General features: G+C 42.9%; 1 protein-coding gene and 1 long non-coding RNA gene across 10 annotated transcripts in view; both read right to left on the bottom strand.

The window, feature by feature from the left end:
* The window catches only part of LOC133157614 (uncharacterized), a 32,161-nt gene extending 27,347 nt beyond the window's left edge, over positions 1-4,814 (bottom strand). For 2 of the 3 annotated variants that reach the window (XR_009715045.1, XR_009715047.1), the window contains exons 1-4: positions 4,704-4,814; positions 4,055-4,107; positions 3,941-3,981; positions 3,283-3,494 (exon numbers count right to left, since the gene is read on the bottom strand). This is a non-coding gene — a long non-coding RNA (uncharacterized LOC133157614). The remainder of the gene's footprint in view (positions 1-3,282; positions 3,495-3,940; positions 3,982-4,054; positions 4,108-4,703) is intronic. The other variant, XR_009715046.1, reaches the window with a different exon arrangement.
* A 201-nt stretch (positions 4,815-5,015) lies between these two features.
* LOC133155879 (rap guanine nucleotide exchange factor 2-like) overlaps positions 5,016-22,626 on the bottom strand; it is a 69,346-nt gene continuing 51,735 nt past the window's right edge. For 4 of the 7 annotated variants that reach the window (XM_061281523.1, XM_061281555.1, XM_061281573.1 and 1 more), the window contains 22 exons: positions 22,426-22,562; positions 18,870-19,028; positions 18,190-18,342; positions 17,944-18,108; positions 17,762-17,869; positions 17,480-17,683; positions 16,255-16,363; positions 15,428-15,710; positions 15,093-15,250; positions 14,989-15,003; positions 14,090-14,330; positions 13,277-13,663; positions 12,863-13,074; positions 12,661-12,784; positions 12,386-12,409; positions 11,014-11,237; positions 10,697-10,864; positions 10,428-10,580; positions 9,765-9,957; positions 9,047-9,534; positions 8,527-8,939; positions 5,016-7,437 (listed from right to left, as the gene is read on the bottom strand). In XM_061281523.1, the coding sequence (XP_061137507.1) occupies positions 8,569-8,939; positions 9,047-9,534; positions 9,765-9,957; positions 10,428-10,580; positions 10,697-10,864; positions 11,014-11,237; positions 12,386-12,409; positions 12,661-12,784; positions 12,863-13,074; positions 13,277-13,663; positions 14,090-14,330; positions 14,989-15,003; positions 15,093-15,250; positions 15,428-15,710; positions 16,255-16,363; positions 17,480-17,683; positions 17,762-17,869; positions 17,944-18,108; positions 18,190-18,342; positions 18,870-19,028; positions 22,426-22,562 (4,076 nt within the window). In that variant the 3' untranslated portion in view covers positions 5,016-7,437; positions 8,527-8,568. The remainder of the gene's footprint in view (positions 7,438-8,526; positions 8,940-9,046; positions 9,535-9,764; positions 9,958-10,427; positions 10,581-10,696; positions 10,865-11,013; positions 11,238-12,385; positions 12,410-12,660; positions 12,785-12,862; positions 13,075-13,276; positions 13,664-14,089; positions 14,331-14,988; positions 15,004-15,092; positions 15,251-15,427; positions 15,711-16,254; positions 16,364-17,479; positions 17,684-17,761; positions 17,870-17,943; positions 18,109-18,189; positions 18,343-18,869; positions 19,029-22,425; positions 22,563-22,626) is intronic. The other 3 variants (XM_061281549.1, XM_061281541.1, XM_061281532.1) reach the window with 3 other exon arrangements.

Raw genomic sequence — 22,626 nt, 5'->3', positions numbered from 1 at the left:
GAGTTCTGCATGAAGCCGTTGCATGCAGCAGCATACATGCTGGACCCAAAATATGACAGGGATTTACTCTCTGGGGAAGAGATGAGCAGTGCTTACACCGTTATTACAGCCTTGTCAGACCACCTGGGCCTTGATAAAGGCAAAGTACTTGGCAGTTTGGCAAAGTACAGAACAAAGCAAGGCCTTTGGGAAGGGGATGCAATCTGGCAGTCATGCCAGCATATATCTGCAGCCACCTGGTGGAAGGGACTTTGTGGATCGGAGGCTCTTGCACCTATAGCCTCCATCATACTCCAGATCCCACCATCATCAGCTGCCTCAGAGCGAAACTGGTCCATGTTTGGGAACACACACACAAAGGTGCGCAACAGGCTCACAAATCTGAGAGTGGAAAAATTGGTTGCTATTCGGGCTAACCTGAGGCTCTTTGAGCCTGACAAAGAGCCATCCTCCACAAGGCTGGACAGTGACTCTGAAGAGGAAGAGTTAGAGTCCGATGTTGAGGAAGTGGACATGCAGGATGTTGAGACCCACGAATGCCTACTGCCTGAAAGGGTTTAGCAAGAAAATGAGAAGCTTGAGAAGCTCTAGGGAAGCTGACTTTTTTTTATGTGCATGTGGATTGGGACTTTTTTGGAGAGATTTATTTAACATTTTGAATGGGACTTTGTTTGGATTTTTGGATTAGGGGGATGCATTTGTGTTCATTTTTGAGTAAAATTTAACTCCACGTTCATGTGTTTGTTCTGTTTGATTGTTCAACTTATAAATAAATCTGTTTTAATTGTATCTGCTTTAATTGTATTATTTTGCTTATAACTAAACAATTATTTTTGCTTAGATATGATACCTTTCCACTAAATTACCCTCAATTCCCATAAATTCCCATTAAATTCCCATGAATTCCCATAAATTCCCATAAATTCCCATAAATTCCCATAAATTCCCATAATTCCCATGGAAAGTTTCCAATTTGGAATATTTCCATAATTCCCGAGCTTAACTTCCCATGGAAATTTACCGGAAACTTTCCGGAAATTTACCGGAAATTTTCCACCCCTTTGCAACCCTACAAGTAACTAATTTCATTTGAACACTGCCTGCGTGGTCCACTTTAATCGTGGAGGATATTTTGAGAAAAAAAAATATCTTCAAAATGAATTCTTCCACTTAATGTTCATTCTCTGTACCAGTTTTATGCCATCCTTGAATGGGTAAAAATAAAAAAAAAGGAAGAAATGGTTATCTTGTTTACTGTAAATATTGAACTTTTGACTAACTTCTGTGAAAGCCCCTTTGAGAGTTCAAGTCAATCGACTTCTTGCTTTTAATGAGAGAGAATCCATCTCAATCTCTGACAAGATGCGGACAGAGCGGCCATCAGCGGCTTAAACGTTTAATTGGTAACAGGGCGAGCCTTTGGAAGGTGGAGAGCGGCAGGACCTATTTCAAAGACACCTTAGATTCTAAGGGGTGTCAAACTCGTTTTTTTCGCGGGCCGCATTGTAGTCATAGCTTCTTTCGGAGGGTCATTATGACTGTCAACCCAAATAAATGTATGAACACCTCATATTATATACAGTAAAAGCTACAAAACAAACAAATAACTCGTTTTCAAATCAAAAAACGATCAGTCAAAACTGGTCAAATATTTAAAAAAAAAAGGATATTAAAAGTGAAGACAATTTGCAATTCTAGTAATGACACACGAATTTGATGCACAATTTGTCTTCGCGGGCCACATAAAATGATGTGGCGGGCCGTATCTGGCCCCCGGGCCTTGAGTTTGAGACCGGTGCCTTAGACCGAACCAAGCTCTTATGTGAGGAAAGAAGAACGAAAAGACAGCCAAGTAGCAATTTTGGAGCCAATCTGTGAGAAAGCAGTGGGGAAACTTATCCACACATCGAGCCTAATTAGTTTCCCAAAACCATAAAAACATGTCAGAGGATAGTTAGTGCAAATCCAGCACGCAGGCCTTTGCACGCTGTCCCAATCCCATAAACACCAGGAGCGATATATCATGTTGTGCCAATAATCAAAAAAAGAGGTCACGAAAAATGATTAGTTATTTAAACATGACATCAAAAAATAGTCTGTTCTCGGAATTCCCTCCAGGTTAAATCAAGTTTCTTTATATGGCTCTTATTGGTGTCATTGTTTGAACGGCAAACTATTTTAAGACAACCAATCACCGATTTTGCATGAAATGCAAAAAATCTTCCAAAATCCATCCGGCTGATCAGATCCGGATATCAAAGCTGAAAACATGTCAGTGGTGTCCTCTAAAAGTACAGCGTCAGCCCATGGCTGCCAACTAAATTGTTCCTATTGGGATTGTTCAAACAGTTGAAGCCCCATCTGCCTCACACCGTGAGTATGCGCCCGCGAGGGTAATTAGACAACGGGCCAAAGTCGAGCGTCCCCCTCAAGGCCACCGCCGTCTGCGGCGTGCTGATAACATTGACGTGGCGTCCTCCCGCTCTACGCCGGAGACAATGGCGGGAGCACCGGGGGTTGGCCAGGGAGACCGTGGTGATGGGTGAAGAGAAGGGGTGACCTTCCTCAATCCCTAGTGTGGGCCACGTCAACGGATGCCGCTTTGACAATCACGTGACGTTTAGCTTGGTGGTGTTTCAGTCAGCTGGAGCCCATCTCAGCTGACTTTGGCCAAGCGGAGCGGGGTGCACGCTGGATTGGTCGCCAGTCAATCATTGGGCAGACAGACAAGCAACAGGCAACTTGCATGTCGGAGAGGGACACCATTTTCCATCAGTGATGCGGTGGGCACATGGGACCACGCACACGACATGGACGACGGAAATGCTATATGGACAAAGTACGCGTGCAAAACGAGGCCCCGTTATATTACAATTCTCAATGCACGTATAAAAGAGCCAAACTTCAACAACAAAGGTTTTGAGGAGTCATGTGATTTTTTTCCCCTCACTTTAAAGGGCTCACACATCAAAATATTATCATTTAAGGATGGCATCAAACAGCTGAACAATAAACCAGCATTAAAATAAAGTAACATTAGGATTAGCCTCTTTTATTAGGACAGCTACACTACTCTTTGTTAATTGTGCTTTTAAGACTAAGGATAAAGTAACATTTTGAGTGTTTTATATGCTTGTTTTGATTCTGGAATTTGTTCAAAAGTCACAAAATGAGGAGGCATGTTTTTCAGGGACAGCAATTCAATGTTCCAGCTTCAGATCAGAAGTGGAATGAGGTGGAGAATACATTGCCAAGCTGGGACTTTGAAGAACCGACACTCACATACATCACCTAAAGATGCGATGGCCACGCGCCGTAACACACATCGTCTGGACTTTTTAGATTCCTTCATTTCCTTCCATGAAACTTGAACCTTCCTTATAGCTGGTGAACCCTGTACGTATTTTTTTTCTGCTGAACTTTCCACCTCTTTCTCTTCTTCCAGTGCGCCTTCTGCTAATGAAGCCCGACTGCTCTCCTTCATCCAGCGAAACCTTCAGACATACATCGAGTCAGCGCCATGCGGGGGGAAGCTGTCAGTGAGTCCAAGTCGAGTTAAACCCAAGAAAACGCTAACGTTTAATGCGAGAACTAACGGACTCCATCACACACGTGCACACACACACACACACACACACACGTGTACTGAGGTCTTTCATAAAGGTATTAAATTGAATAAGAAACAAAAAAGCTGATGATTAAAGACGTTAAATGTTCATTAAGCTCCAAGATGCTCTTAATTACATTTTCATGTGCTATGTATTTGCCTTGAGCAAAAACACAAACACAAAAGGAGGCATGGGATCAGAGTGTGTGTTCTCCTCTCCAATTCATTCCAACCCATCCCACCCAACCCTGCTCACCCACCCCACAGTTCTATTCTCATAGTTTGAAATATTGAAGCTCCATTTAGTTCAAATAATATCTGATGAGTGTTTACCTTTAGTTTCACAGGCGCCATCTGTCTGGGCTTCCAACAACCTATAGCAACACAACAAACAACAATTTGAAAAAATGTCCCGGAAGAAAAAAAAAAAAAACACATTTGACTCACATGATGAGTATTTGTTTATCCAGCATGTTGGTGGTTGACATCTCGATGCGAACCTTCAATAAACATCAGAAGAAAACAGGACTGACTCAACGAGCAACATGAGAAAACGACACAATACAGATGCTGGTCATCAACATAGCATGGGAAGGCTGAGAAAAGTCAAACCCTGCCATAGTATGGCTTTTGGTAGTTTTTTCGGAAAATGGTTGGGTGCAAATTATTCAATGGACACCAGAAGGGGGCCTAAGCATTTACATTTTCTCTCACTCACTGCCCGCCACCCGTTTTTTTTTTTTTTTACACTAAGCAGTTTCGTGGAGGATGGCGCCCTCTAGAGGCCGACTACATGACACCATGCCTCCTCTAATTGGCCAGGACGTGGAAACATTTGTGTTCTTGACTTTGTTTACTCATCCATCCCGACTTCACTCGCACTAATCTATCCGGGGCAGGCACAAAGTGCGTTTTATTGCAATGGACAAAAGTTTCAGAGTTCACAGTAACAGCTATTTGCTCTGCACACAAAGTGAATCCAAAGAGACATCCTACTATGCATTTCCACACTTTAAGACCTTTCCCGAACGCCAGTGGTTCTCCATTACCCCATAAATCAGAATTTATAGAATTTTTTTTCCATAATATTTCTTACCATGGTGATTTCTTATTTTTCGTTCTACTGGGATGACTGCTTTGTTTTCCACAAAACTCGCCGACAAACTTGCTTCTCTAATTGCTGACCATTTCCTCATTCAAATCGGCGCATGCGCAGTAAGAAAATGGAATAGTCCATTGCATTAGAATGGAAGGGAGCAGAATTTGCATTTTGAAGTGTCCTCAATAAGTTGAACAATATATTCATTGCTTGAAACAAAGAAAATATAGAAAACGTCGGTTGAAAGACAAGCTTGAATGGAGGCAAGGGTAGAAATTGGCACATAAAAAGAAATCTGTGACTCAGTACTCTGTATGCAGGATTTATTGATTCCCAGCTTCATATAAAACTGGATGTTGAGGCATGAACATAATACGTTTGAACAAAAATAGAACCAATATTTACAATTATTGTATTAAAAATACAAAAAAAAGAAACAAGAACAAGAGACGCGTACTCCACCGATTGTCTTTGTAAAAGACATACAAGTGTGAGTTGTAGTAGAGGGAAGGAGAACATCACCAGCTAAAATGTACACATGTATGTTATCTTCATCATGGTCATTATCATCATCATCATTATCATCACAACAGTAGCAGTTCTACCAACGACATCAAACCGACACGTTTTGTGCAATGTCACGTCTTCAAATGCGGCCCGTACAAAACTAAACAAAAATATATCACACAGTAACAAAAAGAACTTTTTTTTAGTGTTGTCGCAGCGGAAAACACTCACCCCCTCAGTCTAGTTCATTTTAATGATATATATATATATATATATGTATATATTTATCTTTTGTCACCAAACTGATCAATGTGATCAGCAAAATTCTATGATTGGAGGACCACCCGAGGAGTCTTAGCACAACACTCAAAAGAACACTACAGGAAAATGTTTCATTCGCAGAAAACCAAGTTAGAAAATTAGGATCCAGAGTTTGAGCAGAAATCAAAATTTGACCAGAAAAGTTGCAAAGTTATAGCAATACTTATATATTCTCACTTGTTTTTCACAATATTCACATTTTATGATTTTAAGTGTAAAAATTCCAACTTTTCTGGTAATATTCAGATTTTATTCTGCAAAAATATTTTTTGTGGTAAAATCTGGACAGTTTTTTTTCTTTTCCCATTAATAGTGGGATTTTATCCTCAATAAACTTTATTCTAACATTATGAAGTTACGATCATTAAATCATGACTTTTTTTCTCCACCAGAGATATTGTGGGCTCCTTTGCTTGTTCCTTGTAAAACTACAACTTCATTATGTTATGTTACTGACATTTGTGAATTTTTGGTTACATTACCATTTTATGCTTGCAATATTGCATTTTGTACAACTCTTATTTTGAAAGAAAGAAAAGGTTTCCCCTTAAATTTAGGATTTTGTTGTGGTAAACTTTACAAGTTATTTTCAGAATTTTTTTTATCATAGTTTCATATTTTACCTTCATTCTTATTAAACAAATAAGACTCTTGCTTGCCATGATTCAATTAGCAGGATATTTGAGCCTTTTTTTTTTCTTTGTAGCTTGCAATCTTGTAAACGTCCAACTGTTTAAAAAAAAAAAATACAATACAGATTTCATATGTAATTTTTGTAACTTTTATAGTAACAACGTCCTAATTGCTGGCATCTGGTCGACACTCAGAGGTCAAAATTTAGTCCGTTATTAGTTAGTTTCAACCTTATTTGATGTATTTAAGTTCTCATTTGGGTGTGGCTTTAACACTCCTCGGCATTGATCTCATAGGTAGCCTTATTTTTCTTCTTTTATTTTATTCCATTCCTTCATCACCGAAGTCTACAAAAACAACAACAACAACAACAGAAAAGTCCTTCAGTCAAGTCCTAGTGTTACTGATTGTGGGGATCTCCACTTTTATGTGTTCATGTGTATGTGTGTGTTGGGGTGCGGGACGATGATGTAAAGAATGCGTTGAGGAATAAGGCATTTCACTCTGCTCATTGAAGTTGGGGTACACGTTGTGTGATGAATGTGCAGTCGTAAGGCGCTTTGAACATTCACACAAACTTGACAGGGAATGTCTACTAGGGCCATGATTGACAGCTTTCCAGTCCTCAGGGCGCCATGTCCTGGCTTTTTCAGATTCCCTCTGTTGTCATTATTGTTGTGCTTTTTGGATACCCAACAGCATCCCTGCAGATGACGGGATCCCGCCCCTCGTCGTCATCGTTACCCTGGCGTCCACGAGCGCGTCCGCAAGGTCTTGTGCTGAAAGTGCTCGTCAAGTGTGTGTGTGCGTGTGTGTGTGTGAGAGAGAAATGTTGTCCTTTTTGTGTGCGCGTACATTAATACTGGCATCATTGTTCCAACCTCCTGGAGCGGGTCAGGAGCGCAAACGTTTAATTGAGAAAGTCCTCAAAATGTCTCCTGCTTGTTTTTTTTCTTGTCTTCTTTATAGTGCAGATGGATGTCAACATTGTTGTTTTTATGTTTAAAAATGTCTTTATATCGTCGAAAAAGTGCCAGGCATGTTATCTTTCACCTCCTCATCATCTTCTTCACAGTATTTTCTTTGTTTTTGCATGCAGGGTCCGTCAACCCCCCATGATGCTTTAAGGCGGGGGGGGGCGGGGAGAAAGAGGAGGAGCCAACGAGGAATCCACCAATCAGGAGGCAGAGCAGGCACGTATGTAGCTTGACGATGAGAAGGACGGCCAAGAGTTTGTTTTTGCCTCAGACCGCCGACACCTGTTCGTCATCTGCGGACAGAAAACAAAACAGTCCACAAGGTTACATCAGCACGCATTTAGTGCCCTCCGCCATAAATCAAAAAACATTGAGAGGAATTTGAATTTCTACCACATGTATGAGGAGCAAAGTGAGCTGTTCGTGTGTGCACGCAACACGGTGAACAAAGTGAGCTGTTCGTGTGTGCACGCAACACGGTGAATGTGGCATGTTGCCCAGAATGTTACTTTTTCCTCTTAAAATGTGTTTTTTCCACAAACCTTTTTCCCCTCAAAATATCAGTTTTTACAATGGCCCGATCAAAATGGATTTTTTTTAGGCAAATTCTGATTCCAATATTTGGCAGGATAGGATTCTGATAACCATTTGATTTTTAGATTTTATTTAGATTACTATTCTTTTAAAAATAATAATTTTTCTCTTGACATTTTATAGGGTTAATTTGAGCAAAAATTCTGATGTTTATCCTGGTTAAAAATAGTAGTAGTTGGTGGTAGTAATAATAATAATGGTAATATTTTAGCTTCATAAACTGTGATTTTTGTCTGGTAACAATCAAAACTACAACTGGCATTAACGTAATTCTATTCTCATTTTTCATTGCATCTCTACACTAGCAAATGTTCTTTTAAGTGTGTCTTTATTTTCTTTACATCTTCACTGGGTGGAACAATTTACATAGCGCCACCTATTTACTTATTGAACTGCTTGAATAAATATATACCGGAAACTCAAAAGATCCTGAAAAGGCTAAGTTAAGGTCATCTACAATAATCACTATTACAATCTACATTTGTGTTTTTTACGAACATAATTATCCACTGTCATTGGGGCTGTGGAAAGGGGTGGGGTGTGTTTGTGGGGAGGGGGCACTGTTTGAGGTGTGAGATGTTGAGCTTCTATTTATTCCATGCATTAAAATACTGCTTCACAAAAACATCAATGATAAACCTGGTAGTTGTTAGGGAATGAGGGGAGGGGTGGCACCCCCCAAGATGTAGCAGGAAGTAGTGAGTGGTCAAGTTTGAGTCCAAGTGTGTCGGCATGCTTTGAGGTGGGGATAGGGAAGGGGTGGGACAATCTGATGAATCAGTCTTTACCTGCCATGGGGGGGAGGGGGCGCCCCTCCTGTACACACACTGTCAAGGTCGGGGGGGCCGGGGGGTACGCTGCGCCCTCGGCTTCCTCAGAGCGACTAGTTTAGGAGACTCACCCTCCTCTTCCTCCGCTTCGGCCGCCGCCTCGTCATCGTCATCCCGGACGCACCGGAGGTTGCTGGTCCTCTGCTTGGACGCCGCTTGATGGGCCTGCGAGTCGGGGGATTGCGTGATCATGCGCGAGCGCTGCAGCGCCGTAGTGTAGTCGGGAGGACGGCGGCTTGTCGGCGTCGCAGATGTGGTGGAATTCGGTCCGGGAGGGGGCGCCGACTGGCCATCCGCCAGGTCGGAAATGGTCAGTGCTGTGTAGCCCGGCGGCGTTGGGGGAGGCTCGCGATATCGCCCCTCTTTCCGAGCTTCAGGTACACAACACAAAATTGCAAGTTGAGTTGGTGATTTTATTCTCGTAGAAATATTTTCTTTTCGGGTACTACTATAAATTTTGCCAATTGGAGAAACTCACATAGGAGTCCTTTACAGGCAACGGTGACGGGTGAGGGCCTCCCCGTCTGCTTAGCTTCCTCTGACCCGGTGGACGTGATGCTGCTGGTCTCGGCGTCTGCGTTGACGTCTTTACCGCCTCGCCTCTTGATGGTGCCCGTGTCACCTTCTGAGTCTTCGCCCCAGTAGGCGGCAGACGATGATGAAGAGGAGCCGGCAGACGCCCAGCTGCCCCGTGTCTGCGCCGCCCACAGTAGGGCCTCCGGACCGCCGACGGGCGGGAGCCCCCCACTGAAGGCCAGTGTTTCCCAGCTGCGGCCTTGCTGCATGGTCTGGATGTTGTCGTGGGAACCGGACGAGCAAGAGGTCCAGGAGCCGCGCCCGCTATCGGCCGCGTCCAGGGACACGCGATCCCCCTGGTCCTGGGTCAGCTCCTCAGAGCTGGGTGACGACAACACCGTAGGGCAGCCCACATAGATGCCCCTACAGTCCTGCATCGACGAGTACGACCTGCCACCCAAACGCCATGGTCACATCCTCTGGTGTAAAGCAATCGACCGTATTGCTTATCATCCAAATGCCACAAGACGATATGCTTTCTTGATTGATTTTGTTGTGTAGAGTGCCGGAAAACACGTTTGTTCATTGAAAAATTTTATAGCTACATAAAAACGAAACAAAAATGTTCGCACGCTCTCATTTTAGATGCGTGATTTCAGTTGCGCGACGTAGTCACGTACCCTAGACTATACTGGTCGGGATCGGTGGCGGCTCGCCGTTCTAGGCGCATTCCACCGACATGGGACTCGCCGACGCCCCCCGAATGCCTCAGGCGCCGCTCGTCCTCGAAAGACAAGTTGCTGAGAAGGCTGGAGCGAGACGACATCCCACTCTGACTGCAGTCAGAGTACGAGTCGCCAATGCGGTTGAAACCTGTAACACACGTCAAAAATAAGTCACTTTGCCGTCATGAAAATAAATGTGAAGAAAAAATAGATACATTATTCTAAAGTAAATAAAAAAGTTAAATGATTTTAGTTCAAATAAATGTGGCAAACACTCAGTATTAAACTAAAATAATTATTAAACAAAAATCTAAAATAACTCATCCAAATAAAGGCCAGTAATATATTGGAAACTCACAAAAATCTAAATGATACTGACAAAAGTATATGGTGACATATCATTATAATGGTAAGGAATGAGTAAGAAAAATCCCAGCAAAACAGTAAATAATGCTAAAATAAATGTGAAGTCATGTCAAATTTGCATAATTAATTTTGAAAATGAGTATTCATTTCATGTAGAGTAGTAACTGAATTCTATTGATCCAATTTGTGACACAAGTGCAGCGCACAAGCCAAGCAGCAGGGGGTGGAACTATACCACATTGGTGTGTTTACCCTTCTTGGGGGAGCTCTGTGGTGAGCCGGGCGGAGAGGAGAGCTGCGAGGTGGCGTTGGACGCTGTGGCATCGTCGGGATGTCTGCGATGGCGCTCGCTGGCCTCTTCCGACAGAGACAGGATTTTCTTCAGCGAGTGAGGGGAGCTGGTGCCTGAAACAAAGACGCAGTTGTCTGTCTCAATACATTTGACCACATGCTGTACCTGCGAAAACGCTGAGAATTTATATGATAAGACATTTGATTTCTTCTCCCACTATTGATCTTACCAAAGGGAGGCAGGTCCTTTACAGGCACCTTCTTGCGCGATGGGTACAGGGCCACGGCGGGCACCTGCAGGGCCTGGGAGCCTTTGGCCAGTTGCCCCCTCTGCTGGCTGGCCGCTCTGGACACCACGGGGGAAGTGTCGGCACGGCGGACCCCTGAGTTCTTGGGCACTAGGAGGCAAAACGCACGTGAGGGTTTGTGACACATGCTGAAACGAGTCCAATGTATTACATGGGTGGAGTAGGGACTACATTGAAATTTTGTATTACCAGGAAGATACCAAAAACAAATGGGTTGTTTTCTAGTGTGTGTGACTCACGTGTGCTGACAGAGGGTTCGCATTGCAGAGAGAGCGTCTGCAGGCTCTCCTCATTGGTCTCCAGACTGAGGTTGCCCAGGTACTGCTTGACCTTGCGAGCCATCTGTGCATCCTCGTACAGCTTCTTGGCGTTGAGGAAGGAACTGCGTCGCACGCGCTTCCTGTGGCCGCCCGCCTGGTTAACGTCCAGCACGGCTGCGTTGGCGCTGCCTTGACTTAAGGAGCTACATAAGACAGAAACAAAGAAGAAATAGCCAAAGTAGACGCAATGGGTATTAATAAAGTGCACTCTTGACTTGAGTCTTGTGATGCTAAACATGCAGAAAAGCAGCATTAGGTGCTCCCAAAAGAATTCCACAGTATTCCAGGTAGAATAAAGTGGCTGCGAGTTTATTACTTGCCTTCATAGTTGACATTCTTGTGGTTCGTGTAATCTCTTTTATAGCGTAATTACAACCTACATTCCACAGGATTACAAGATGGTTTTTAACAAGTAATGAGATATGATCTGTGGAGATAACCCCCCCGCTAATTAGAAAACATTCATCACGTACAACAACTCGTGTTTTCTCCACCCAGGCTTGCCATTAAATGGTGAGTGTGCATACCACAAAAATGTCAAGAATGATGAAAGGGAATGTCATTTGTCAAGAGGCCTATGGATCTCTTAAAAAATGGGGGGGTAGGAAAAAATAAAAGGAACTATTTAGAAAGTAAATGTCACCATCTGCCTTAAAAACATATCTATAAAATGTGCATAGAAATGCATGTGCATGACAAAATAAGTATTCTTACAGATATAGAAAAATACATAAATAAAAAAGTCTTAACAGGAATTGTAAAATTTATTATAAAAGAAGACTTGGAGAGCATTGACGGGCATGCATAATCAAGGGATCTACTTTGCTGGTGGCAAGATGCTCGGAATGTTATACTAGTGTAATTTACAGTGTAATGAAATGTTATTACACTGTTAGAACAACGTAATTAAAATATTTAGCATTAACATTTAGTCCCCCCCCCCCATTTCCCACTCCTGTCAAGGTAATCGCCAGCAAAATGACCCGTGTTAGTTGTTGAGAGGGAGTACAGTGAACCCGAGCTATTACCAAACCTTGCCAGGAATAGTGAAAATCTGCAAATAATAGCCGCTCCCTAAAACGGCCTTCTAATTGAACACAAGATGGCGCTTAAAATGGAGAGGATCGGAATGAGTCAACACCCTGGGTGGAGAACGTGCACAATTAGGAACTCATGTTATAACTGAATGAGCACGGGTTCACTGTACTGTATGTATTATTGGTAAAGCCATTTAAGTCAACCTGGTCAAAGGAAAGCCAGCAAAGAAATGTGGAGGCACATGTAAACTTACCCTAAACTTCTCCACTTCTTCTTCCTATAGAGGCCACGAACAGACAAGCGTGGGGGGCGCAGGGTGGATGAGCAAGAGGAAGAAGACAAAACAAGCTTTTAAGGACAGGAAAGAGTACCAAAGACCACCAAAGATAATCAAACGCCACCGCGTAGGGGGAAAAAAAAGCCACTGGAGAGGAGCTTAAAGACCACTTAATGGAGACACTGACATTGGTTTCAACAACAGGAGAAGCTTTCTGAGAGCTACATGGTTTTTTCCTAGGGCTTCCGTACCTTGTCCTGAACATGAGGTTAGGGTCCATGTTGACCGAGGCCATGCGGCCCACGTGGCGGATTTCTTTGGCGATCATTCGCAGCTTCTCAAAGTTCACTAGGCCGTCAACTTTGGAGTCGTTACCTGGAGCCAGCACATCACAAATTATTTCTAAATACAAAAATGATGCAATAATTACAAAAACGTTTTCCCATGGCGTACCTTCGTGCAGGAAGGTCAGGTCCTTCTTGATGACAGGAAAGAGCGGGATGATGGGCGGCTGCAGGTTCTGGTTGTTGAGGACGTTTCGGTACTTAGCCATGTTCCTGGAGGGATCGAACAAGTCCTGCAGATCGCCAAAGAGCTTCTCGTACTTGCTGGGCAGCTTCTCCCACGTTCCTCGAAGGCGGGAGACGGGAGCCAAGTTCAAACCGCTAAGGGGGAGAAGAAAGAAAAGGAGAAAAGGATTAAAACAACTGCCTTAAGAGATTCAATTATCCTATATAAGTATTAACCAACCAGAAAATCAACTACCCAAGCAACTAACTAAATAAGTGCCCAACTAGCTGTAAGTGATTAAATAACAACCCATTTAAACGACTAACAAATGTGGAAGGGGTACAGAGCGCATCGAACCTGATAATGGCAAACATGGAGTTGAAGTTCTTGCATTCGCGGCAGTGCAGCGCAATCTTGATGAAGTGCTTGATGGTCTTCATGCGCTTGAGCTGATTGGCCTCCCGCGTGACCTCTGTGGCCACCCAGAAGGTCTCGTGGTTGATGGCCTCCTCGAAGCGCTTGAGGCTGGCGGCGCCGCCCGCCTTGGGTCGAAGTTTGAACAGGTCGTCGATGTACTCGGTGGGCTCGATGGCGCAGAAGAGCTGGAAGGCGCGCATGGACAGTTGCGTGGCCACCTCCACCGTGCTCAGCTGCAGCAGCGAGATCTGGCCCTCGCGAAGGAGGTCCTGGGCGTCCTCGTCCGAGCACAGCGTCTCTGTCTCCATGTTGCTCTTTAGGTAGTACCTGTTTGTGGAAAAATAAGGCATTACATGAGCGTTATGACTTTTATTCCAGTGCTATGAGACCCATGTTTTCAGTTTGGTTAACGTATTGAGCTATTCTCTTCATTACTATGTGAAGTTATTGTTTTTCATGTAACAAACAAAAACTGGAAAAAAAAAAATAATAGGAGACAATGCTTCGGTCAAGTTGTTTCCAATTCGCAAGTATTTTATTATTTGTAACAAAAAAAACCACAATATACTAAGTGTTTCTGAGTTCCAAATAACAAGCGGAGAAAAAAAAGAAAACTAAAAATACTAAAAATATGAGATACACGTCTTTTTGATCAAAATTGTCTTGGGGCATATAAAATGCAAACTTTTTTCGATTTGAATCCGAACAAAATTATAACATGCAGTATACGCAAGAGGTTGCGCGAATGTCTACCTTCCGCTCAGCTGTATCCTGTCGGCTAGCTTTGAGAGCTGGTCGGGCAGCCGCCTCTGCTTGATGACGCCCTCGGGTGTGACCGATACCTCGCACAGCGAATAGGCCTCGGGCGCGGCTGTCAGCGCAAACTCGCGGATGGCCTGGGCCACTACCTCCTTGGCTGTGGTGTCCTTGCCAATCATGATGTAACGCGACTGCTGGTCCGCTTTAAAGACCCGCAGCACCTGGTCAGACATATCTGCAGAGAGAGTGTTGGTCATAACCATTATTCTAAAATCATGGATGGATGTTACCAGCAAACTACTGTTGTTCATTTGGGATGGTTGTCTACGTGAACGTGCTGTGGTTGAAATTGAATTCTAATGTAACAAAAGCAAAGTTGACAAACGTCAAAGTACAACAATATATATGTGATCGAAACATTGTGGAGCAAAAAAACAAAACAGGAACAGGCTCATGGCATAAATGTGTAATGCAATGTAAATGTGACCCAATGTAAACATAACAACAAAAAAAAGTGTACAAATAAAAGAGAAAATCAACAAATTTTCTTTATTGTGTATTTTCACCAATTGCAGGTTGATCTGGAACGTAACTCCAATGATGAATGAACGCTCAGTATATTTGGATTTATGCTTCTCATTAAGACCATTCAAGCAAAGAACATTTTTTCCCCTCCACCAGTAACCCAGCATTCCATGTGATTCCATTAACTAGAGTGATTAAAAGACGCAAACAAAGACCCACAGGAGAAGAAGGCTGGCGCTTGACTTGATTAGCCCCAGTGAATGCACAGGCTTTACGCGAAGTAAATTAGCAATAACCGCCAATGGCCATCAAAGGTGCAATTGTGCCCAGGGTAAAGGAAGGGATCACCAGGTACACAAAGTACTTACTCAGGTTGACCGGCACTGGAAGAACACAAATAACGTGTTGGTAAATATTAGCACAGATTAGCTGGTTTTAAAAGTGGAACGGGATTAGCGATGACAAGGCTCACCGGGTTGGTTGTTGAAGTCCAGAATGCGGTGGTGCGACTGGAGCAGGTCGGGGTTGGACGATGACAGGTTGCCGCTGACGGGGAGCGCCGGCGGGATCTGCTTGGACTGCTTCATGCCCACAATGCTGTCGTCCTGCGACTGGCCCACGCAAACGTCGCTGCGGGAAACGGACAGAAAGTTGCAGCAGGAATTAGTTAAATATAAGAAGTTAAACATACAAAAGTGACTGGGTGTTTTTTCCGTTTGCGCTTTCTGTTATTGCAGACTTTGGTTTGGCTTTATTTTGAAACTTTCTTGTTTCTCGAGAAAAAGACACAAACCATGCCCAACTTACTTGTAAGGTTTGGGAGGCAGGATGCTGGTGAGTGTCTTGTCAAAAATCTTCTTGAGCTTGTTGCGTCCGCCCACCGAGTTGCTCTTGACCTTCTTGCTGGCCTTCTCCAGGCCCATCACTTGCTCCACATCAACCGCCAGGTCCGGTATTGAGTAGCGGCTGGCTTTTTTTATGTCGCCAATCTTGGGCAGGTGCGGCGCGCCGTTCTTTCGGTCGTGCTCGTCCTCGCCATCCACGTCGGCGTGAAGCTCCTGCTCGGGTCTGGTTAGCAGCTCTTTAAACACTGCACAGGGTTGGGCACAATAGATATGGTTATGTTATGTCATCATGAGTTTTTTTTCTTTTTTCCTAGCCTTTAAGTTTAGCGACTGGTTTCGTCAGCCCCCATAAGAAGTCGATACTCGTCTGACACAGATACTATTTGGTATCGGTACTCACTCATACCTCATCGCAAATATCCGTTTAAAAAAACATTACTTACTCAAATATACTAAACCTAGTCACGCTTTAGTGCCTAAAAATTAATCTAGATTTTCAACCTTGAGGAAACAATATGGGAAGAGATGAAGTTTTACAGCAATTCTCAGACAATCGCACACTTGAGAGTTAATAGATCTGTTTTGTGATTTGTGGGGAAAATAATTTCTTAAATTGACCATAATTGTGGAGGCAAAAAAGTTGTGTCAAAAGACGATATTTCCTGTACACAAACTACAGACGGGAAAATTGACAGCATCCTAAGATGTCAACAATCAAAAGCCACCAACAGAAAAAGTAAAATGCATTTTGAATGTGCATGTGTTTTTTTTCTTTTTTTTTCTTTTTACCTAAAAGGTTGGTTTTCACAGTTATGGACAAGTGCGTGTTGTTCTTCAGTATCTCATTGGCTTTGCTGAGTTGGACATTCTCGAAGTTCTGCCCATTCACCTCCAAGATCTTGACGGCAAGGAAAACAAGACACAGGGGTGCTCAAGTTAAGACAATGAAGTCTTGTGACTTTTATTCTTGGATGTTCTTTGATTTTAAAGCGTAACGTTTCTCTTTGTCTGGTTGCCTGCCTCACACACTGCATATACTGTTTGGACTAGAGGTGAGTGACTCCACCTAATTTCCATCTAGGATGCACAAATGTAGCCATTTCGTTGATATTGCAAATGTGTCGGAAATGTTAAAGGATATTAACGCAAGCTAATATTTGGTAGTTTTGGGATCGACCAAAACATTTCTTTTTAGAAATGAGCGAGCTGGTGGAAGCAAGCACTTTGCTGGCTTTCTCCTCAAAGCTGGACTTCGCAAGCATTTTCGCTCTTGCCGATTTTCGGAGCTTTCCAGCTAAAGTCTCCTTAATCCTGGAAACCCATCTTGAGAGTGTCTGAATCCGCGTTAAGTCTCGTCCGATCCAAACATTCCCTGCAGCTCTTTTTTCCGCGTGCTTTGCTATTTTTGCTCGCTAGCTAACTAACACGATCCACCGGGAGTCGGTCCCGACGTTCTTATTAGTCAGAGGAGAAGTTTAGTCATCCACCTGTGGGTGCTCGTCGTTGGGCAGGGAGCAGATGCAGTGTAGTCTAGTTGGCTAATTGCCGTTGTTTGTATTTTTACTGGCCTGAGAGGAGCGGAGGATGGCCTTTACTTAGACGGCGGTCCAAGGGGGACACGAAAGAGGCTTGTTAGCACATTACGTTTGATCAAGAAAGCTCCCCAAAGGTGGAGTCTGGATTAAATTTGGGTGATGCTTTCAAACCAGAACACATTTTTTAAATGTCGCTTAGATTAGTTCAGGATGTTCATATGTGGCTTAGCTTGTTACCTTTGGAGCGGGGGTGTGGGAGGCGGGCAAGCAGCAAAGAACAAAATACAGGATAGGAGAATTTGAGGATGATCATATATACAATTTGACCTTGTGAGTGGAACAAAAGGGTGTGTGCGAGACAGGCAAGTGAAAATTAAAGAAAGCAATATTTTAAAAACGTATTTGTTCTAGTAGTCTGTATGAAAAAAAACAAAAAAAAAACTGATATGCTAAAAACAGGTTTTTGCGTGACCCTTTACCTGATCCCCTCGTTTGAGCCCGGCCTCCGCCGCCTTGCTCCCGGCCTCCACGGCGTCAATGAAGACCCTGAAGCCTTTGTCTTGTCCTCCCAGCAGGCTGAAGGCAAGGTCAGCCTCCCGGGATGCTTTCGTCAGCGTCACCAGGCGAGGTTTGGCTTTGGCAGCGCACGCGATGTTCAACAGCCGCAGGTGGCCGCACATTTTCTAAAGATGCATGCAACAACATGCTGTGTGTGAGGAGAACGTGTCTTCTTTTCATTATTTGACTTTTCAGAAACGTACTTCTCTCTCAAGGTTGTTTTCAAACTCCTCCAGGAAGTGAGTCATTGCAGCGTCACCCTCAAAATCATTGAAGTGGTTATTCACCCACAACAAAACCACCCGTGTGACCTTGACAAAAAAATGAAAGAAAAAAATGTCTTCAGCTAATTTTTAAAAAATGAATTACTTTTGATATTCTATACCTTGTCCCTGAGACTGGGGTCGTGGAACCACTCCAGCAACTTCTTGCCCACCACCATAGGGCTGGATAGGAATGTCCTGTACGTCAAAAGGAAGTCCTCAATGTAGGTAGGATCAACCACCGAGTGCTCCTCCACCAGGTGCATGGTCAGACGCTCCGGAGTGCCCTGAGCGGAGCAAGCGTGGCGGTGTTATAACGAAGAAAATCGACACTGCAAATGGTGACGGCAATGTTCCTATGCAGTCACCTTGATGACTATGTGTCCTTTCCTGGTGCCGGTTCGGTCCAGTTCTCTGTGCTCCTTGACCATGACGATCTCGCCTTCCTCTTCCACCTTCTGCATGTTCTTCTCCACTTGGTTCAGGATGCAGCAGTAGTCTTGCTGGGCTATGCACACAAACTACAAAAAAAAAGACATCAAGTCAAATTTTCTTCACCTTCAATCTTGCCCCAAAAACACGATTAATTTGATAAATTTTCTAACTTTAGTCGACACTATATTCTGCTTGATTTGACATAAATGTTAACGGCTTTGCACCATTGATTTTTATGTACATTTGAGTGTGTGTACGCTTTTTTTCTTGTTTAAGCTCATCGTTATTTCCCTGATAATGTCAGCATCTTGAAAATGACATTGTTGCTATGGTGATATTAAACGCGTGATGAGGCTGAAAATTGTTGGCAAAGGTGTTTCCTTTGCACTACTCATCATTTCGAAACGAGAGGTCATCTCGACCGTGCGCGAAAGCGCTGCCTGAAAATGGCCCATTAAGTCGACTCCCTGAAGAGTGTCGTCAACAGCGAGGCCCTTAGGGGGTCGTTAGGAGGTGCCAGTGCGAGAACATTAGCTGCAAACTACCTCCACCATTAAGGAGCCTAGACAGCCGTTGAACGTGCGTGTTTGGTGGCATGTGAAGGACACGCTACCTGGCAGTCGTCCACCTTGGTCTTCATGGCCCCCTTCATGTACTCCTTCTCCATGGTGGGCGACACCCCAAAACTGTTGCCCATGCACAGGATCTCCGTGCGCCCCTCGGGGTATGTCACCTCCACGGAGCCGTTCAAAATCACGGACCAAGAGTCGAGCTGGAGATGCAACATCACATCACATGATTGGTCACAAAGGCATCGCTAATGCTACACGCTAACCCATTCAAGGAAAACTCTAGCCAAGTGATTCCAAACTGCACAAACCTAAATTTAATTGCTGAGAAAATTAAGACTTACTTAATATACATCGTATATCTTTGTTCATTTATTTATGCCAGTGAAATAAATATAGTGACAACTCACGCAGTGCATTTAATGCTCCTGATTGACACTGACTTAATAGTGATAGAAACAATTGGAAAATATGGGCCTAAACAAAATCTTATAATGTATGGTTTTCAGAAAAATGATTGGATACTTTTTAGAAAAAGGTGGATCTTAATGTGGCATTTGTTTTGGCAAAGAAAATTGTAAGACTACTGGTACAACTTGAGGATATATTTGAAAAAATGATACGGGAGGACCATTGTAATTGTTCCAAGAAAACAATATCTCAAAATCATTACTTCTGAGTTTTGGGAGAAAAAGTTTATAAGAATAATGCGTACTGGTAATCTTTCAGGGAAGTATAATTGTTTTCAATCTTATAAGGATAACGTCAACATCTTTTTGAGATCTAAGTTTTTCGGTGCAAGAAAAAAGCATATGGAAGTTTATCTGTGCCATCGGATTTTGAATTCGAATTTGTAGCACTGAATTTTTTTACATCCAATTTTTAACACTGATTTTTTTTTGCATCTAAATCAGACTTTGAATTTTAAAAGCCATCGAATTTCTAGCACTGAATTTTTTTTCCTAAGACATTTTTTTCAATGTCTCAAAAAATTCAGTGTCAAAAAATTCAATGTCTTAAAAAATTCAGTGTAAAAAAATTCGACATCTCAAAAAATTCAATGTAAAAAAATCCAATGTCTAAAAAAATTCAGTGTAAAAAAATTCGATGTCTCCAAAAATTCAGTGTAAAAATATTCAGCGCGGACATCCGGGGTAACCAAGGGAGAAGTAATCGATCCCTGTATCAAATCATCCAACGTTCAGCCAATCAAGTTACGCTCCATTGGTCATGTGACGTCGAAACAGGAACGTCGTGAAGTTCAAGTTCATTACAGTATTACAGTATTAACTGTTACTGTTACCTTTGAACTTCACGACGTTCCTGTTTCGACGTCACATGACCAATGGAGCGTAACTTGATTGGCTGAACGTTGGATGATTTGATACAGGGATCGATTACTTCTCCCTTGGTTACCCCGGATGTCCGCGCTGAATATTTTTACACTGAATTTTTGGAGACATCGAATTTTTTTACACTGAATTTTTTTAGACATTGAATTTTTTACATAGAATTTTTTGAGATGTCGAATTTTTTTACACTGAATTTATTAAGACATTGAATTTTTTGACACTGAATTTTTTGAGACATTGAAAAAAATGTCTTAGGAAAAAAAAATTCTGTGCTAGAAATTCGATGGCTTTTAAAATTCAAAGTCTGATTTAGATGCAAAAAAAAATTCAGTGTTAAAAATTGGATGTAAAAAAATTCAGTGCTACAAATTCGAATTCAAAATCCGATGGCACAGATAAACTTCCATAAAAGCATTCATTTTAGAAGTATAACGTGATTACCGTTTTTTTCCGTGTATAGTGCGCAAAATTTTACTAATTTATTGTCCTAAAATCCGGGGTGCGCATTATACATGGGTACAAAAAAAAAAAAAAAAAAAAAAAATTTTTTTTTTAATTTTTTTTTTTTTTTTTTTAAAGTCCCAATGATCGTCACACACGCAGGGAGGCAATGGGTCCCATTTTTATAGTCTTTGGTATGGTCTTAACTAGGCTGGATGTAATTTTTTTGTTGCCGTTGATTTCTCCGACTGCCCGTAAACGCACCACCGCGCTTCGTGCGCGCACGGGACAGCATACGAGCAGGTGATCGAGCAAGCCTTGTCTGATACGAGAGCATTGCGGTCGGATGGCGCGTGTTTGAAGTGAACAGCAGAGAAGAAAGGAACAAGGCAAAGTGTTGTGAAATAAAATGCACAGAACGGATGCGCAAGACACGTCAGCTATATAAAGAGCGAGAGTTGTTTTCTTCCTATTAGTTTCAATTCACAGTTTAATTAGCAGTTTCAATCAGCAAATAACAAAATGCGTATTACAGGTAATATTTTATTTCACAACACTTTGCCTTGTTCCTTTGGTCTCTGCTGTTCATCCTAAAACACAAAGGCGCTCTTTAAGCAATGCGACAGTGAGCGCCCGGCGCGCTGCACCAAATTAAGCTCCCTGCGCAGTGCGCACTGAGGTCCACTTAAATTTTAGAAAGTACATCAGGACTTTAAAAATATCTTCTAAATTTCAGCGACGGCTCTGTCACAATAATCGACCAGCCCGGTGCAGTTGGGCGGTCGGCGGCGCGCTACGGTTGAGCGTTCTCTCGCGCGCTCTCTCTCTCGCTCTCTCTCGCTCTCGCACACACGCAAACCGGATATCATACGGAGGCCGCCATTACAGATGCGCAGAACGGATGAGCAAGACACGTCAGCTATATAAAGAGCGAGAGTTCAGTTCTCTACCTAAATCCGTATTACAGGTAATATTTTATTTCACAACACTTTGCCTTGTTCCTTTCTTCTCTGCTGTTCACTTCAAACACGCTCCATGCGCACGGAGCGCGGTGGTGCGTTTACGGGCAGTCGGAGAAATCAACGCCAACAAAAAAAATTACATCCAGCCTAGTTAAGACCATACCAAAGACTATAAAAATGGGACCCATTGCCTCCCTGCGTGTGTGACGATCATTGGGACTTAAAAAAAAAAAAAAAAAAAAAAAAAATTAAATTTTTTTTTTTAAAAAATTCATAAAAATTGGGTGCGTATTATACATGGGTACAAGCTTTTTTCCAGCATCAGCATGCCATTTTTAGGGGTGCGTACTATACATGGGGGCGCACTATACACGGAAAAAAACGGTATCTTAAAGGGACAAAATAAATCATGATCGTATAACAATACCTTATTAATATTTGTGACCCAAAAATATAATGTGGGAATAAATGTATTATATTTATGACACTGAATATTCCAACAAAGAAATGCTGGTGGATCTTGAAAGAACAACACTATTTTGTACTTGGATGACATGCGACTTACAAAAGTCAACACGGCCAGTGTATTTATCGAGGCCATTATCATATTTGCCTTGGCACGGATCATTTCTATCAATTCCTGTGGTTAAAGCCTGTGCAGTCAACCCACTGACTAAGTACAGTTGCGGGCCAAAATTGTGGCCATTGAAAGCCACGTCTCGCTTCAGCCGCCCGAGGAGGTCCACGGGAGACGAGACGCTCTGCATTCAGCTTTAATAGAGCGGAAAATACACAAAACGGGAGAAGATTCATTCAAGTTTTTTCCCCCAACAAAATAAACGCACCTCCTCGCCGTCGTTGAGAACAATGGTACCGGCGCGCTCAACCACGGCGAACACCATGACGGCGCACAGTTCACGCCGCACTGACATGGTCATGTTGGCGAAGGCCGGCAGCTGATGCATGAACTCCAGTAATTGCTCTGTGAGAGGGGGTAGAAAAGGAAACAATGCAAAGGTTCTTAAAAAAAGGTTCCCCCCCAAAAC

This window comes from Syngnathus typhle, linkage group LG1 (genome assembly GCF_033458585.1).
Source record: "Syngnathus typhle isolate RoL2023-S1 ecotype Sweden linkage group LG1, RoL_Styp_1.0, whole genome shotgun sequence".
Lineage (NCBI taxonomy): Eukaryota > Metazoa > Chordata > Actinopteri > Syngnathiformes > Syngnathidae > Syngnathus > Syngnathus typhle.
The sequence above is the reverse complement of the archived record's forward strand: the minus strand, read 5'-3'. Positions and strand labels throughout refer to the sequence as shown.